At 46.7% G+C, this 15407-nt stretch overlaps 1 protein-coding gene across 1 annotated transcript in view; it reads right to left on the bottom strand.

The window, feature by feature from the left end:
- Positions 1–15407, bottom strand: part of PARP12 (poly(ADP-ribose) polymerase family member 12) — a 39095-nt gene extending 23688 nt beyond the window's left edge. Inside the window, exons 1-4 of the mRNA XM_023250622.2 lie at positions 14977–15407; positions 11186–11321; positions 8177–8477; positions 6577–6678 (exon numbers count right to left, since the gene is read on the bottom strand). Coding sequence (XP_023106390.1) covers positions 6577–6678; positions 8177–8477; positions 11186–11321; positions 14977–15302 — 865 coding nt within the window. The 5' untranslated portion in view covers positions 15303–15407. The remainder of the gene's footprint in view (positions 1–6576; positions 6679–8176; positions 8478–11185; positions 11322–14976) is intronic.

Consider the following 15407-nt stretch of genomic DNA (forward strand, 5'->3'; position numbering starts at 1 on the left):
TCCCCTTTTAATAGGGCGTTACATCAATTTTTAAAAATACGTATGTTGGCAGGTAACATTACATTTGAATTTCATCTCATGAGCAAAGAAGCTGACCATGAAAAGGTCAATCAGACTGCGGGAGGCCGTGTGATCACCCATTATCACTATACATGTAGCATGTGGACAGGTAGCAGTCACACTAAAAACTGAGCCAGATTCATCTCTATTAGAAACCCATCCAAACCCCGACACATCTGACCACAGGCAGGTCAGCAGTGTGGTTCCAGCCTGCTTTGATCTTCTGGCTGCTAACATACTCACCACCTCGACACATCCCCACATCATCCCTGAAGGTATTTATATACACTGCCCTGCCCCTGCCAAAACACACAAAATGGCCCAGGTCTACAGTTTCAAGCCAGGTGCTCCCCCCACATCTTCCCTGTGCACCCTGGGACCTCTGTCACTCCTAGCACATTCTGCCTGCCTCGCCTTGGCTCATGCCAGCCCCTCACCTGCAATGCACCTGACACTTTTGTTACTTTTCAATATCCTATATGAAATTCTGGTACATCCCCACCGAGGAAAGGCACACTGGAAAGAAAAGCAGCAGCAATCTCTTTGCACTCTGATACAGACCTACTTCCAAGGTATATGTTATTAGGTAGAATGATACACAAAAAGGTGCAGAACGCCTCTACTTGGGTAAAAAGGTAGAAAAGAAAAATGAGAAATACTCTAAATACATATACATACACATATTATTCCTTGCAGAGGGGAAGTTGGTAGCCAGGGACAAAGTTATGAGGAAAGACTTGTGTTGTTTTCTTTTGAAGTTTGAACCACAAGAATATATTCCAAAAAATTAAATGTCTAGTTAAGTGGGAAAAGATACAAAACAGTGTGCACAGTGCACCTACGTGAGAAGGAAACTGATCAGACATATATACTTGTGTACATATAAAATCTTCATGGAAGGATAGTCAAGGAACTGGTAATAATGACTGCTTCTGGAGGGGATCTGGGTGCTAGAAAAAAGAGGTGTGAGGGAGACATTTCTTACTGGCTGTCCTCTGTACATTTTTAACTCATCTGTCAAAATATTAACAATGAGGCATGGCTAATTTGACACTTGAAAAAAATTAAAACTTTCTAAAATTGTATGCAGGCTTTTCAGACATATCTCAATGCCACTTCCTTCCCACAGGATCTACAAAAGTTACCTTGGTCCAGGAGGACCATGGAGGAAGGTGGGCAGGCTGCCTGAAGGTGTCAAAGGCTAGGCCTGATGCCAGGCAGACAGGACAGACAAGAGCACCCAGCCAAGACTCAGGGAACAAGAGACACCTCAACCCAGGAAATCCCCTCCAAGTTCACCAAGGCTGGATTCAGCCACTCTGGGGACTCAGGACATCCTGACTTGTCCAGAGTTACAGCGTGGACAGCTCATACCAAGCCAAGAGACCTCTTGGACTCTACCAGGGATATGCACAATACAGTAATAATGAAGGGCTCAACCTGGATAGGTAAGAGCACAGCTATGGTCCAGAGGTCATAACCACGTAAGATTTCCTGGTCCCTCCCTGAAGGGCACGAAGGGAATGATCAGAGTTAGGAGCATTCAGTCACTGCACCTATATACCTCGGCTCAGGTGAGTCCTGGACAGCCTGAAGACTCTCTCCTTAAGAAGATCCCCTTCAAGGAAGGCACACCACCTACCACCCTCCAGGCTGACACTTCCTTGGGAAGGACACAGGGGCGCAGGGAAGGCTGTGTGGTCAAAAGACTGCAGGCCCAGGCTTCCAACTCTTAATGTGAGCTCAACGTGAAGACCACATCACTCAAGCCTAAGAAAAGAAGGTGCCATACAGGCCACTGCAGCCACAGTGGCTGGTTAGAGCGGAGTCCCAGTTGATGAGTCCCCTTCTCTGCCACATCTTCTCTGGTCCTCCTGTCCCCTTTCTCGATTTCCTCTCCCTCCTTCTAACGTTCCCCTCCTTGTTGTGGCATTCTAGAATCTAGGCCTTCTGGAAGGTAAGTCGCAAAAACAAATTAATTTGGCAAAGTACCACATCCATATCCCCTCTCTCCCTACATCACTTGAAATGATAGACCAGAGAGAAGAACAAATTGAAAAATGCTGGAAAAACGTAATCAGTGCTATCAAAAGACCAGAATTATTGAAGAATCCCTAAGAATATGAAGGACACAGAATCAAACTGAGGGAGATAAAGAGAGAGAAACCCTTGAAGATATGAAGAGATCTACCATGGAAGGGGGAAATACTGGGGAGAGTGGCCTAACAAACTCAGAGTTACACGTAATGAAAGGCAAGAAAGACACCTTGCCACTCACAATGAGACTAAATGGGACCCACCAGAGCAGGAACTCCCTCTGTGCATTGCTTGTGCCCAGCAACCTTGCTATTTGTCCCACAGAACATGTGACTGTGAACGTAAGTGCTGGAGAGAGACAAACATGTAAGAGGGCCATCAAAGCTCCCACCCCATTCCAAGGATACACACTAGCAGCCCAAGCCACCGCACAAAATGTACTGCCCCTTCCCCAATAAGCCTCGATCAGAATCCACATCACCAGCAGACACTGAATTCTGGAGTAGGTAACCACGAGTCACCCCACATGTGAGGGAGACTAACACAGACAGGAAGCTAACTCACACAGAAGAGCCAATACCAGGGCACCTGGGTGGCTCAGTCAGTTAAGCGTCAGACTTGTGATTTTGGCTCAGGTCAAGGTCTCATGGTTCATGAGATCAAGCCCCACATCAGGCCTTTTGCCGTCACCACAGAGCTTGCTTAAGATTCTCTCTCTGCCCCTCTCCTGCTCATGCTCACTCACTCTCTCAAAATAAATAAATAAATAAATAAATAAATAAATAAATAAGTAAATAAGTAAATAAATAAATAAATATTAAAAAAAAAAAAACAATACCCAAGAAATAATTATTAGAGTATATAGATTAATAGCTAGACCTCAATTTGTAAAAGTGAAACCGATAAAACTAGGGGGAAAAAACATGGCGCCATTTTCAGAGGCATGGAACAGGCAAAGATTTTTGAGACACAAGAAAACTATAAAACAAAAAAATACTAAAATCCTCACTGATATTAAAACTTTTATTCCTCAAGGGGCGCCTGTGTGGCTGAGTCAGTTAAGTGTTTGACTCTCGATTTCGGCTCAGGTCACAATCTAAGCATCATGGGATCGAGCCCCGTGTCAGACTGTGATGAGTGTGGAATCTGCTTAAGATTTTCTCTCTCTCTCTCTCTCTCTCTCTCTCTCTCTCTCTCTCTCTTCCTCCCCCATCCCTCCCCTGCTCACGTGCTCTCTCCCACCCTCTAAAACAAAAACAAACAACTTTTATTCCTCAAAAAAAAAACCATAAGGAAAATGAACATTTGTAACTGACAAATCACTAAATTCTACTCCTAAAACCAATATTACACTATATGTTAAGTAGTTAGAATTTAAGTAAAATTTTGAAAAAAAGAGAAAAAAAGAAAAAAAATGAACATAAAACCACAGACTGGGAGAATTTATTTTCAATACCTACATCTCACAACCACTTGTATAAATAATACACCAAATCCTCACAACTCAATAATGAGAGATCAAACCATCCAATTAAAAAATGGGCAAAACAAGGGGGCACCTGGGTGGCTCAGTCAGTTAAGCATCAACCCTTGATTTCAGCTCAGGTCAAGATCTCAAGGTTCTTGAGTCTTAACCCTGCACTGGGCTGTGTTGACACTGCAGAGCCAGCCTGGGATTCTGTGTCTCCCTCTCTCTCTGCCCCTTCCCTACGCATGCTTTCTTTCACAATAAATAAGCTTTTTACAAGTCACAAAAGACTATGTATTATATGATTCCGTTTATATGAAATAACCAAACAAATCCATAGAGACAGAATGTAAACCTGTAGTTGCCAGGAGCTGGGGTGCAGGAAGAATGGGTACAGGATTTCTTCGAGGATCATGAAATGTCCTAAATATTAACTGCGATGATGGCTGCACAATTCTATAACTATACTAAAAACTATTAAATGGGTGAATTGTATGGTATGTGCATTACACTCAATACCTCAATCAAGATGTCATAAAAAAATTAGAAAATTTAAATAGATACTTCACTGAAGATATACAAATGGCCAGTGAGTACATGAACAGAAACGTTCAGGGCGCCTGGGTGGCTCAGTCGGTTGAGCAACTGACTTCGGCTCAGGTCATGATCTCACAGTTTGTGGGTTTGAGCCCCATGTCAGGCTCTGTGCTGAAAGCTCAGAGCCTGGAGCCTGCTCTGGATTCTGAGTCTCCCTCTTCCTCTCTGCCCCACTCCCACTCACGGTCTCTCTCAAAAATAAAAACATTAAAAAAAAAACATTAAAAATCATTATCAGGGAAATGCAAATTAGAACCACAATGAAATATCACTACTCATTAATTACAATGGGTAAAGTTTAAAAGACTGGCAATACCAAGTGTTAACAAAAACACAGAGCATCGAACTCTCATACATTGTTGGTGGGAAGGTATACCCACCAGTTTCTTATAAAGTTAAACACACACTTATATACGTTCCAGTAATTTCACATCTACGTCTTTACTCAAAAGAAGTGAAAACAGGGGCGCCTGGGTGGCTCAGTCAGTTAAGCATCCAACTTCAGCTCAGGTCATGATCTCACAGTTCATGAGTTCGAGCCTGCATGCATCGGGCTCCGTGCTGTCAGCTCGGAGCCGGGAGCCTGCTTCAGATTCTGTGTCTCCCTGTCTCTCTCTGCCCCTCTCCCGCTCACACTCTGTCTCTCAAAAATAAACATCAAAAATAAAATTTAAGTGAAAACATACATCCACATTAAACTTGCACATAAATATTTATAAAAGTTTTATTTCTAAAAGCCAAAAACTTGCAACACCTCAAATGTTCACCAACATATGAATTGATAAATTGTATTCAATCCATCCAACAGAATACAACTCAGCAATAAAAAGGAGAAAACTACTGATTTGCCAGCATGGACAAATCACAAAAACATGCTGAGTGAGAGAAGACAGGTACAGTAGAATACATGCTGTATGATTCCATTTATATGAATTTCTAGAAAGGGCAAATCTACAGTGACAAAATGCAGATCAGAGACTGTGTGAGGTCAGGAAATTGGGAGGTGAGGATTCACTACAACAGGACAAAGGGACCCTTTAGAATAAGGAAACTCTTCCATTACCCCAATTGTTATTACCAAAACTCAGTGTATACTTAAAATTTTTAAATACTTAAAATGTTATTGTGTGTAAATTATATCTCACTAAAATTGACTTTAAACACATACATGCATATATGATACATATTTCTTGAGCTAGCATTCCATTTCCAGGAATCTAGCTATGGAAATACCTATGTGTACTCAGATGCTCAATGGAACATCACTCTTACTGGACACTACAGTTGTTTTTCAAAATAAGGTAGACGCACACATACCAATGTAGAAAAAAATCTTCAAGACACAATGTTAAGTGAAGGAAGCAGGTTAAATAATACCTATCACATGTTCTCATCTGTTGAAAAACATGCGAAACAAGTATCATAACCACACGGCACGTGTTTACCTTTGGGAAGGGCTGAAGGAGGACTTCAGACTTTACTCTGTATTATTGGACTCTTTCACAAAGTGAAAGTATTCCTGAATTGCTTGGGTGGCTTTTAAAGACTGAAAACAAAACAAGAAGTTTGGTGGTTGTTTTTTAAGAGCAGTCACCGAATTTGAGAAGGAAGCTTTCTTCAGTCAAAACCCAGGACAGCAAGAAGAAGAAAACAAAGCTTTAGTAAATACAGACAAACACGTACACACAAGAATTGCTACTTGTAATAAAAGAGGGACCATGGAGAGAAGGGGCACCTGGGTGGCTCAGTCAGTTCAACGTCTGACTCTTGGTTTCGGCTCAGGTCATGATCTCACGGTTCATGAGTTCCAGCCCTGTATCAGGCTCTGCTGACAGTGTGGAGCCTGCTTGGGATCTGTCTCTCTCTCTCTCTGCCCCTTGTTCCCCAGCTTGCTTGCTCTCAAAAAACAAACATTAAAAAAAAATATTTTTAATTAAAAAAAAGAGGGACCATGGAGAGAAACCCCCAACTTAAGTTCTTATGCCCCAAGAGCACACACAGGCATCTCCTCCTCAGGGAAGGCCTTCCGGGTTTCTGAAGCATTTCTAAGTCTACAACCTCCCTTTATAAGGGACACTTATATTTGTTTCCACTAGACGGGGCATCTGTGCAGGCCTGTGACCTCAGGCTAAGGTGATCAAGGGTCAACACTTGACACTGAATGAACCACTTACGTTCCCCAAAACTCATCTACAGTCTGATTTCAAGAAACTCAATTCCTACCATCCTCAACTCCCCAACAAAATCGCTTCAGAACTGGTTTGGCAAAGTGCCACACCAGCTCACCATGAAGAAGGTCCCAACCCTCTCTGGATGGGGGAGAGGGCCCTGAGGGGTGGCCTTAGGGCAGAACTCTTGAAACACATAGCAGCTATTCCACCTGCAAGCGGATGAAGGGGATTCCTCTGACTTACCTTGAAAGCTACAACTTTTCCGGATGTGGTACAAGCAGATCTGATCATTCTCCTCCTGGTTAGCATTGTTTGGGGATACACAACCTGAACTATCTCTTCTTTCTACAAGGAAACACCACAGAGATGTATCAGCATCCACCAAAGCTTCCAGTGTGGAGTCAGAGTAGTTCAAGATACAAAGGACAGAAAAGAGCATTCACTTCCCTGCATAAGACAAAAGCAGGTGACGTAATCTCACAAAATCCTATGATGTTCAAGATAAAATGACCCTCAGACATACAAGTGGACCCCCTCTCTGCTTTTTAGGGGAGGAGCCAGGGAACCCAAAGCCACACAGTTGCTTGCCAAATCCAGGACACCATGGAGAGGCTCTTTTTTCTCAGCTCTATGCTCCCAATCTTAATATGAAACCTCCTTAATAACTTTACATTAGTTGCAAGAATTTTTACTTAAAACAGGCATGGAGGGTATTTCAGAATTTATCTTTACTAGTGCTCCAATGAGACTTTACCTAACAATTACATTTACCACCGCACCCACCTACCATAATACAAGAAAACAAAACTCATTCGCAAACCCTCTCTATTCAGTATCGCCTGTTAATTTTCCTTTTTCTTTTTATGGGCCCTTCAGACATCCACAGGGTGGGCCTCAAAACCCACACCTTTGGGGCCTTGGAAATAACCTCCCTTGCTCCCCAAGGACAAGTATCCTTCCCTCCCTTTCTAAGGCCATAATCCACTTGACACTCTTAAAAATCTATTTAAAGCAAAACCTGTCTACATCTAGCTTCCTACTATTGAAAGAAATTAACCCAAAATAACGGAAGAAAATGTAAAGAAAACACATATATGGCAAGGACAATTTTTAAATATCAAAATCAAGTGAGATTAGATGTTGGGGTGCCTGAGTGGCTCAGTCAGTTAAGCGTCCAACTTCAGTTCGGGTCATGATCTCACAATTTATGGATTCGAGCCCCACGTGTGCTGACACCTCAGAGCCTGGAGCCTGCTTTGGATTCTGTGACTCCCTCTCTCTCTGCCCCTTCCCTCATGCTCTGTCTCCAAAATAAATAACCATTTAAAAAAAAAAATTTAAAAGATCAGAGTGTTAAGTGTGTTTGCTGGTAGTCCTAGCAACACCTAGAACTGATATTTTAGGAAGTGGTCTATTAAAAATCCTAGATGCCACTATAGTTAACAAATTCCTTTATTAAAAAAAAAAGTATACTAGCATGCTCAATCACTCACCAAATGCCTGCATGCCCACTATGGACCAGGCACTGTCTAGGTGCTGAAGATGAGCAGCAAACAAAGAAAATTTACAGGGACTAAAAAATCCCATTTATTCATGCCAAGAAGAGAGCTGAAATTAAAATATGCTTCCTTCACGGTAGATCAGACCTGTGGGGAATTCATTCAGTCAACCTCAAATGGCATTTGTCTTGCTTGTTCATGGCTAGGATTCCAAGTCATCTTTACAACACCCACTGATGAAGGAATCACCAACTGACTTTACTAAAAGCAGCAGTGACTTGCCCAAAGTCATACATTCCATTAATGGCCAGCTGGAATCTACGAGCCCCAGCCCAGGGTCTTACCAGAAGTGGCCTGTGGGCCTGGAGGAGGAGGGTGCCCTCTGCTGGAGGTGGAGCTCCTATTCTTGATGTCGTGAGCATTTCTGTATATGGAAGGCAGCCTGTTCACCAGATCGGAGTTCATGCCCAACTTCTCCAGTTTCTCCAGATTCTCAGAATTAGAGATATCATGAGATCTCTTACAGCCAGTGCCAAACTTGCATTCACCCTGTAAAAAATACTGGCAGATATGGAGTTTGATACACTGCTTTTGAAAGGAACAAGAGCCGTAGGGTCCATCTCCTTTGTTGTAATGAAGGCAGATCTGTTGACAGAAAAGGAATAAAAACACCAGCTTAGGAAGGTCTCACAGGACACCACCCCACTACTGACCAGTCCACGGTCAGAAGTTCCTCCAGAGATCTGGCCAAAGCTGTGATTCCGTCATCCACACAAGCCACACAGCTCTGAGAACATCCTCCACTCTAGATGGACCACCGCTAACATATGCCCTTGGATAAAACGGGAACTGGGTGGACAGCAATGAGCAGAACAAGCCTTTCCACTGGGAAAATCCAAAGAACTTCCAACTGATCAGAGCTGCTCCCTTCCCAGGAGACAATTCAACATAACTCACATAGCAGGAGGCTAACAACCCATATACTCCACCTACACCCTTCCCCCACTGACTCACCAACTTTCCCTAAGCCAGGCTTCTATCTCCCTTCTTTCTGAAATTCAAGGTCAAAGAGGCTCTGAGCATTTAAAGCATCTTAGAGAAGGCCAAATACAGCCCTTTCGTTTCTCAAGAGCAAAGTGAAACTCAGAGAAGTTCACCAGCTTGCCCTAGTTCACTGCCAGCTATCTACATCTGGCACACGCAATGTCTGTTGAACTGCGTTGTTGGTAAAGCTGGGACTTAAACCTGAATCAACTGCTCCTTCTCTACATTCCAAATTCCTAGAGACCACCAAGGGCCTACCCACTCAATTCATACACTGAGCAAAAGATAGAAAAGCAGCAGAGGGCTGCAGAACCCAGACTTAGATACGCAGGGACCCCACTCAGGACAGAAGCCCCAAGGGAAAAGGCTAGAAGAGGCTGGGCCCTAACCTTGATTTTGCCACTTACAAGACGCCTGACCTTAGACAAGTCACTCACCAGCTCTGAATTTCAGCTTTTAATCCCTAAAATGGGAATAATGCTACCTCCATCATTGGGTTATTAAATGGGAAATATACAAAGTGGCCGAGACAATGCCTTGGAACATAGTGGGTGCTCGATTCATGGTGGTGGCCCCAACTGTTCATCTGATAAGGGGACTAGCCTGAGAGCAGAAGGCCTGGCAGGAAAGCTGCACTGGATCTGAGTTTATGGTCACAGTTCCGGTTGCCGGCACTGTGCTCTAAAAACCACCTGCATACCCAAGAAGACAAGAGGCGACACACTCCAGACTGGTCACCTTCGGATTCATTTTTTTATACCACTGACAAGTTGCTCACTCCAAAACATTAATGTCCACTCTCCAAACACAACCCCCCACCCCAAGTCCTTCCTGTGATACCAAAGGCTGCATGGATCAGTCTCTACTCACCCATTTCTCCTTCTCTCCTCTCCCAACCTAAATCTAAGCTGTGCTCACCTACATGCTGTCCCCCAACCGTGCCAGGTTCTGTCCTCTGTGCCCCCCTTCTTCCCAGACCTTCATCCTTCATTCACCCTTCAGCATTCAGAGCAGGCACCGCCTACCCCAGGATGCCTTCCCAAGTGCCCCAACTGCCTGAGGCCAGAGTGCTCACTTCTATCGCAGCACCTAAAATAGCACCTTACAATCACACACTGATTTGTCGGTCTCACCCAGTAAACTTGCCTCCTGGAAGGGCAGAACAGGGTCTTTTATCTCCTTATCGGCAGTGCCTGACCCGTAGTGGTTATTCAATAAAGGTTAGCTGAATCAATAGTAATTTTCAAAAGGCAAGAGAAAAGTTACTATCTATTATGTAGCAGTCACTAAGCCACAAAGCACCGTTCTCAAATGAGTGGTTTTAACTGAGTAATATGGAAGCATTTTCATTAAACCAGGTCAATCTAATCTCTGTAGCCTTATCCCAGAGAAAGTGCCAGAACATCCCATAAACCTGTGCTGGCCACAGGAACACACCACTCGGATCTGCTGCAGAGCACCACTTACTCAGCTCAGCTGCTGCCCTCGGGAGCCACTACCTGATTCACACAGAGACCATGCTCCCACGGGCTGCTCCTAGCCAACAATGAGCTACTTTAGCTCAGAACTTCGTAATGGCCAAGCAGCAGCTTTCTTAAAACTGTGCTCCAGTCAAGGTCTCCTCCTACCCGGTCTCCTTCCTTCCCCCTCTCTTGCAACATCACTGTCCAAAGGCTCCCCACCTCCTTCTGCTCCCTCTCCACTAGATCTCTTACACTTCTAATCCCATCTTGGCGTCTGCTTCTTGGAGGGCCCAAGATAGTACACGGCCATTACAGGGACGTTTGGTTAGCATCTGAAACGCATTATGAGCATCTGAAATGCACATCAACTAAAGGTCAAAATTCCCTGGGTGCAACTGATTTAGTAGAGAGCTCATCACCTGCCTGTCAGCATCTCTGAAAAATTTCCTCACAGAACTCCTGGGTTTGGCAATAACACGCGGTTCCAAGTCCTGCTAGACAGAGAGGAGCAGGCTGGAGTCCCTTATCCCCTCATCCCCATGTAAGGAACATCCTGTTGCAGCCACTGGCCAAACAGACTCCCCCGATCTCACGGAAGCCCTGAAAAGGAGATACCGGCCCAAATGACACAGAAGGAAAGGAGGCCTCTAGACGGGGCAAGGTTGGCCCAAGGTCACAGGTCTAAAAATCAGCAGAGCCAGGAATTCAATCCAGGTCTCCTTCAAGTAGATCCCTGTGGTCACTCTGGGGTCCTTGGCTCCTCTTCTGCCACAAGATTTCCTATCTCCCGACCTCTGGCTTCTCCCCCATCACTTGCATACATACACACCCCCTCCTGGAACTCACCTCTGGCAAAAGCCAGGGGTCATTCTGAAACAAAAGCTGGCAGAGCTCACTGTAGCTGAGGTGGTCAACACCGTGAGTTCTCAGCACACTCAGGTTGTGATCTGTCGTCAAGCTGTGACTGTTTCTACAGTTCTTCCTGCAAAGAAGCAGAGCTGGTGTCACGGTTCAACCGAAATTCTTAGGTTGAAGTTCTAACCCCCAGTGACTGTATTGGAGATAGTTTATAAAGAGGTTGTTGGGCTGGGGGGTGGGGGCCTAGTCCAATCCAACTGATGTCTTTATAAGAAGAGAAAATTAAGATACAGATGCACACTTGTGAGGACACGGGTAAAAGACAGCCATCTGCAAACCAAGGAGAGAGGGCTCAGAAAGAAATCAACCCTGCCAACACTTTGATCTCAGACTTCCTGCCTTGAGAATCGTGAGAAGTTTCTGTTTAAGCTCCCAGCCTGTGGCACTTTGTTATGGCAGCCCTAGCAAACTAATAAAGCTAGTAAAATCAGTCTCGAAGATAATTTTTCAGTCATCGTTCTTGACACTGCTTAGGAGCATCAGAAAAAAAACCCACATGTCTATGCGATGAAAAAATGTAATGCTTATTCACAAAGGAAAAGGCATTACCTTGCAAGCTCGAGGGCCTAGGACAGCACTTCTCATCAACATCTGGTAAGAATGACAGTGCCATCCCCCAAAGAAGAGTTGCAGTATGACAGACAATGAGCACTTAGCAGACACTTGAACACCGGCTGAATAAATGAGCGTGGACACCTACGGTTATAGGTATGTGCACAGACACACTCACACCCTGAGGCTCAGACCTCTTCTCTGCTCTCCTCCTCCGTCCTTTCCATTAACAAGCCCTGGCTGAACATTCACTGTGAGCCACGTACTGGCACCATGCCCTGATGATCCAAACACTTCAAATGATTTCCCAGGTCACCAGGACCCGGAAGAGTCAGGCAAATATCATTTGCTTTACTCAGACTCTGCCAAACCTCACGTGTTTATTGTGAGCATCTCAACAGAAAACCCAACCCGTGACGGACTCCCCCAAACCTGCACCTTTCACAAGCTCCCCCAGCTCAGTAAAAGACCACTTCCCTCCTTCACTGCACAGACCGACAACCTTGGAGTCATCCCCTTCTCCCCTCTAGCGGAAGTAACAGATACGGAGAGGACTCTCAAATGGCATGGTCAGCTGTGCTGAGAGTACGTCTATGCAGACGGGAAGGGCACCTGAGCCTGACAGAAGCACTCAAGGGTCAGTGCCTAAAAGGTGTAAAGCCTGGGCCAAATACTTAGGTTGAGGAACCAGGCAAGAAGAGGAAAACATTCTAGGCAAACTTGGTGCCGCCAGAACCAAATATAGCTAATAATTAGGATAATGACGGCAGCAATAGCTACTAAGACTTGAGCACTTATCACAAACCTGAGCCTGACAGAAGCACTCAAGGGTCAGTGCCTAAAAGGTGTAAAGCCTGGGCCAAATACTTAGGTTGAGGAACCAGGCAAGAAGAGGAAAACATTCTAGGCAAACTTGGTGCCGCCAAAACCAAATATAGCTAATAATTAGGATAATGACGGCAGCAATAGCTACTAAGACTTGAGCACTTATCACAAACCAGAGATTTCCTGAGGTTTTATCAGTTAAGTCATTCAGTCCTCAACAAGTCTATGAGGTAGGTGATATTATCCTCATTTTGCAGATGAGGGAACTGAGACACTGATACAAAGTCACCTGCCCCAAATCGTGCAGCTAGCAGGGAGTGCAGCCAGCTTGAAACAAGGCAGGCTGGTCTTGGGGCTGTGCTCTTAACCACGATGCTTACTGCTCCTCAGCAAAGGATGGAAGTCAGGGACCTGGGACCCTTCCCAGCTGTGACCAGTGGGCAAAAGCAGGAGCCATGATCTATTTCTGAAACAGCGGATCCTGTAGTTCAGGGAGACAAGCAGAGTCCCAAAGAAAGCATAGAAAATGCAGCCAACCGCACCCACTCTCCCTTATGTGACCCGAAAGCAGTTGAAGAAGGAAGGTTCAATTAAGTGTCCTGTGTGAACCGCATGGAAAATGGAACAGGGAAGAATTTAAAAGAAAACTCAGCATCATCTAGGCCAACAGATACCAGACTCCCAGATTTCCAAGACAAGTAAAACGCAACCCCCAACCTTGGGAACTAGCTGAGAAAAGGGCTGCCATCTTTGTTTCACCAAATACAGACGTTAACAAGATCCACCAGTTACCCCATCATGAGATCCACCCATCCACCGTTTATTACGTCCACCTTCTTCTCCAGCTACTGCTCCTCCTTCTCCCCTGAAGTGACCCATCCACACCAGTCCGAGGGCCCAGTTTGCCCAAGGTTCCACCGTCAGCCTCCACCTCAGACCTGACCCGCTCCTGGGGCTGCAGCCGTCAACTCCCACGCCAGCACCTGGGACCCTGGCCATGCTCTCCCAGGCTGCAGACTTGGAGAGCTGCCCCTGGACACACTTCTGCTCTCTCCGCCAATAAGAAAGCAAAGTAAGAATCATCCCTCAGTCAACAAGGAAAAAAGAGAGGTATGAGTCATCCCTCAGTCAACAATAAGATAACAGCCATCACCTCTCCCCCATCCTGTCCCCACACTCTCACCAGCTCCCCATCTCTCTCTAATTTCTCACACACACACCCTCCCCTCTTAAGGCCTTAAGCTGGGGGTTGGAATATTCTAATCTAGGTATTTCTCAACAGCTGCTTCCCAGGGGCCACATTTCCCAGCTCCCCGCCTCCCTCGCATCTAGACATGATGGGGGTCATGAGACATCCTGTGGTCCAGGGGACAGATGGAAAACTGTCCACCCCTTCCAGACCTGGGATAACCTCCCCCCAACCCTCCCCTGTCCATCTTCTCCACCTGCTCCCCGGAATCCGAGACCCAGAATGGCCTAAAGAGCCATGGGCCAAGGAGACAGAGTCTAGGTCAGTCGGCCTGGGTCCCTGAATGACTGCATGGATCAAGACCACTACCTCATGCCGTCTAGTGGACCTGACGGGAGCAAGAAAGAAGTGAAGCCAGAAAAAAAAAAGAAAAAAGAAAAGAAAAGAAAAGAAAAGAAAAGAAAAGAAAAGAAAAGAAAATTAAAGAAAAGAAAAGAAAAGAAAGAAAGAAAGAAAGAAAGAAAGAAAGAAAGAAAGAAAGAAAGAAAGAAAGAAAGAAAGAAAGAAAGAAAGAAAGAAAGAAAGAAAGGAAAGGGGAAAGAAAAGGAAATAAGGAAAAACGAATTCTTCTACATAAGCGGACTAGCTTCTCAACAGGGGCACGCATTTTCTTCCCAGTGCCACGGAGGCCACTGCCGGCTTGTGAAGCAAGCGAGCAAAAGCTGAAACAGGCTTTCGAAGATTCCTTCGCTGCCGGGCAGAGAAAGCCCTCGGCTGTGGGGCCCCTCAAAGGTCGCCCCGGAGACCGGGCGTGGGGGGGGGGGTGCTCCGGAAGCCAGAGGCGGCTTTTTCTCGCGGAGAATCCCCCACCCCACCCCCCCGCCACCCGCGGGCTGTCGCAGCGGGTACCGCGCTCCAAGTCCCTCTCTGACACTGCAGGAGCCTTGGGGACACCGCTTCACCCGGAGTCCCTTACACGGCACCCGGTATTCAGCAGGTGCTCGATAAACGTTCGCTGTAGAGAATTAAGGGTGGGGAGAGGCCAGGGAACGGACGCCCCCCGGTCTCCCCAGACTCTAGGAGGGGCCCAGGGCGGGCTGGGAGAGAGCAGGGTCCCCCGGCCCCGCCGTCGGGCTCCGGGCGCGGCGCTTACCCGGCCCTCATGAACTTGCAGGCCCCGTAGACCAAGAACTTGCAGAGGTGCAGCTGAGCGCACAGCCCCACGCAGCCCGGCTTGGGGCTCTGGTACGCGCGGCACAGGCGCAGCGCCGAGACGGCCACCACGACGCGCTGCGCGGAGGCCGCCGCGCCGCCCGCCCTCGCCGCCACCGCGAAGCGGCCGCGGTCCCGCAGCAGCCGCTCCAGCGCGTCGTTGCCGACGCCCTCCCGCAAGCGGCGCCGCAGCTCCTCCAGCTCCAAGGCGCCCCCGGCCGCGCACAGCACCTGGGTCACCTCGCCGAGGACGCCAGCCTGCGCCATGGCCGCGGCGGGGGCGCGCTGCCCGTCGGAGAGCTGCTGGCGGGACGCGGGCGGCGGCCGGCGCGGACTGGGCGGGCGGTTCCCGCGGGGCTCAGACGCCAGCTG

Source organism: Felis catus, chromosome A2, assembly GCF_018350175.1.
Source record: "Felis catus isolate Fca126 chromosome A2, F.catus_Fca126_mat1.0, whole genome shotgun sequence".
In the NCBI taxonomy this organism is placed as follows: domain Eukaryota; kingdom Metazoa; phylum Chordata; class Mammalia; order Carnivora; family Felidae; genus Felis; species Felis catus.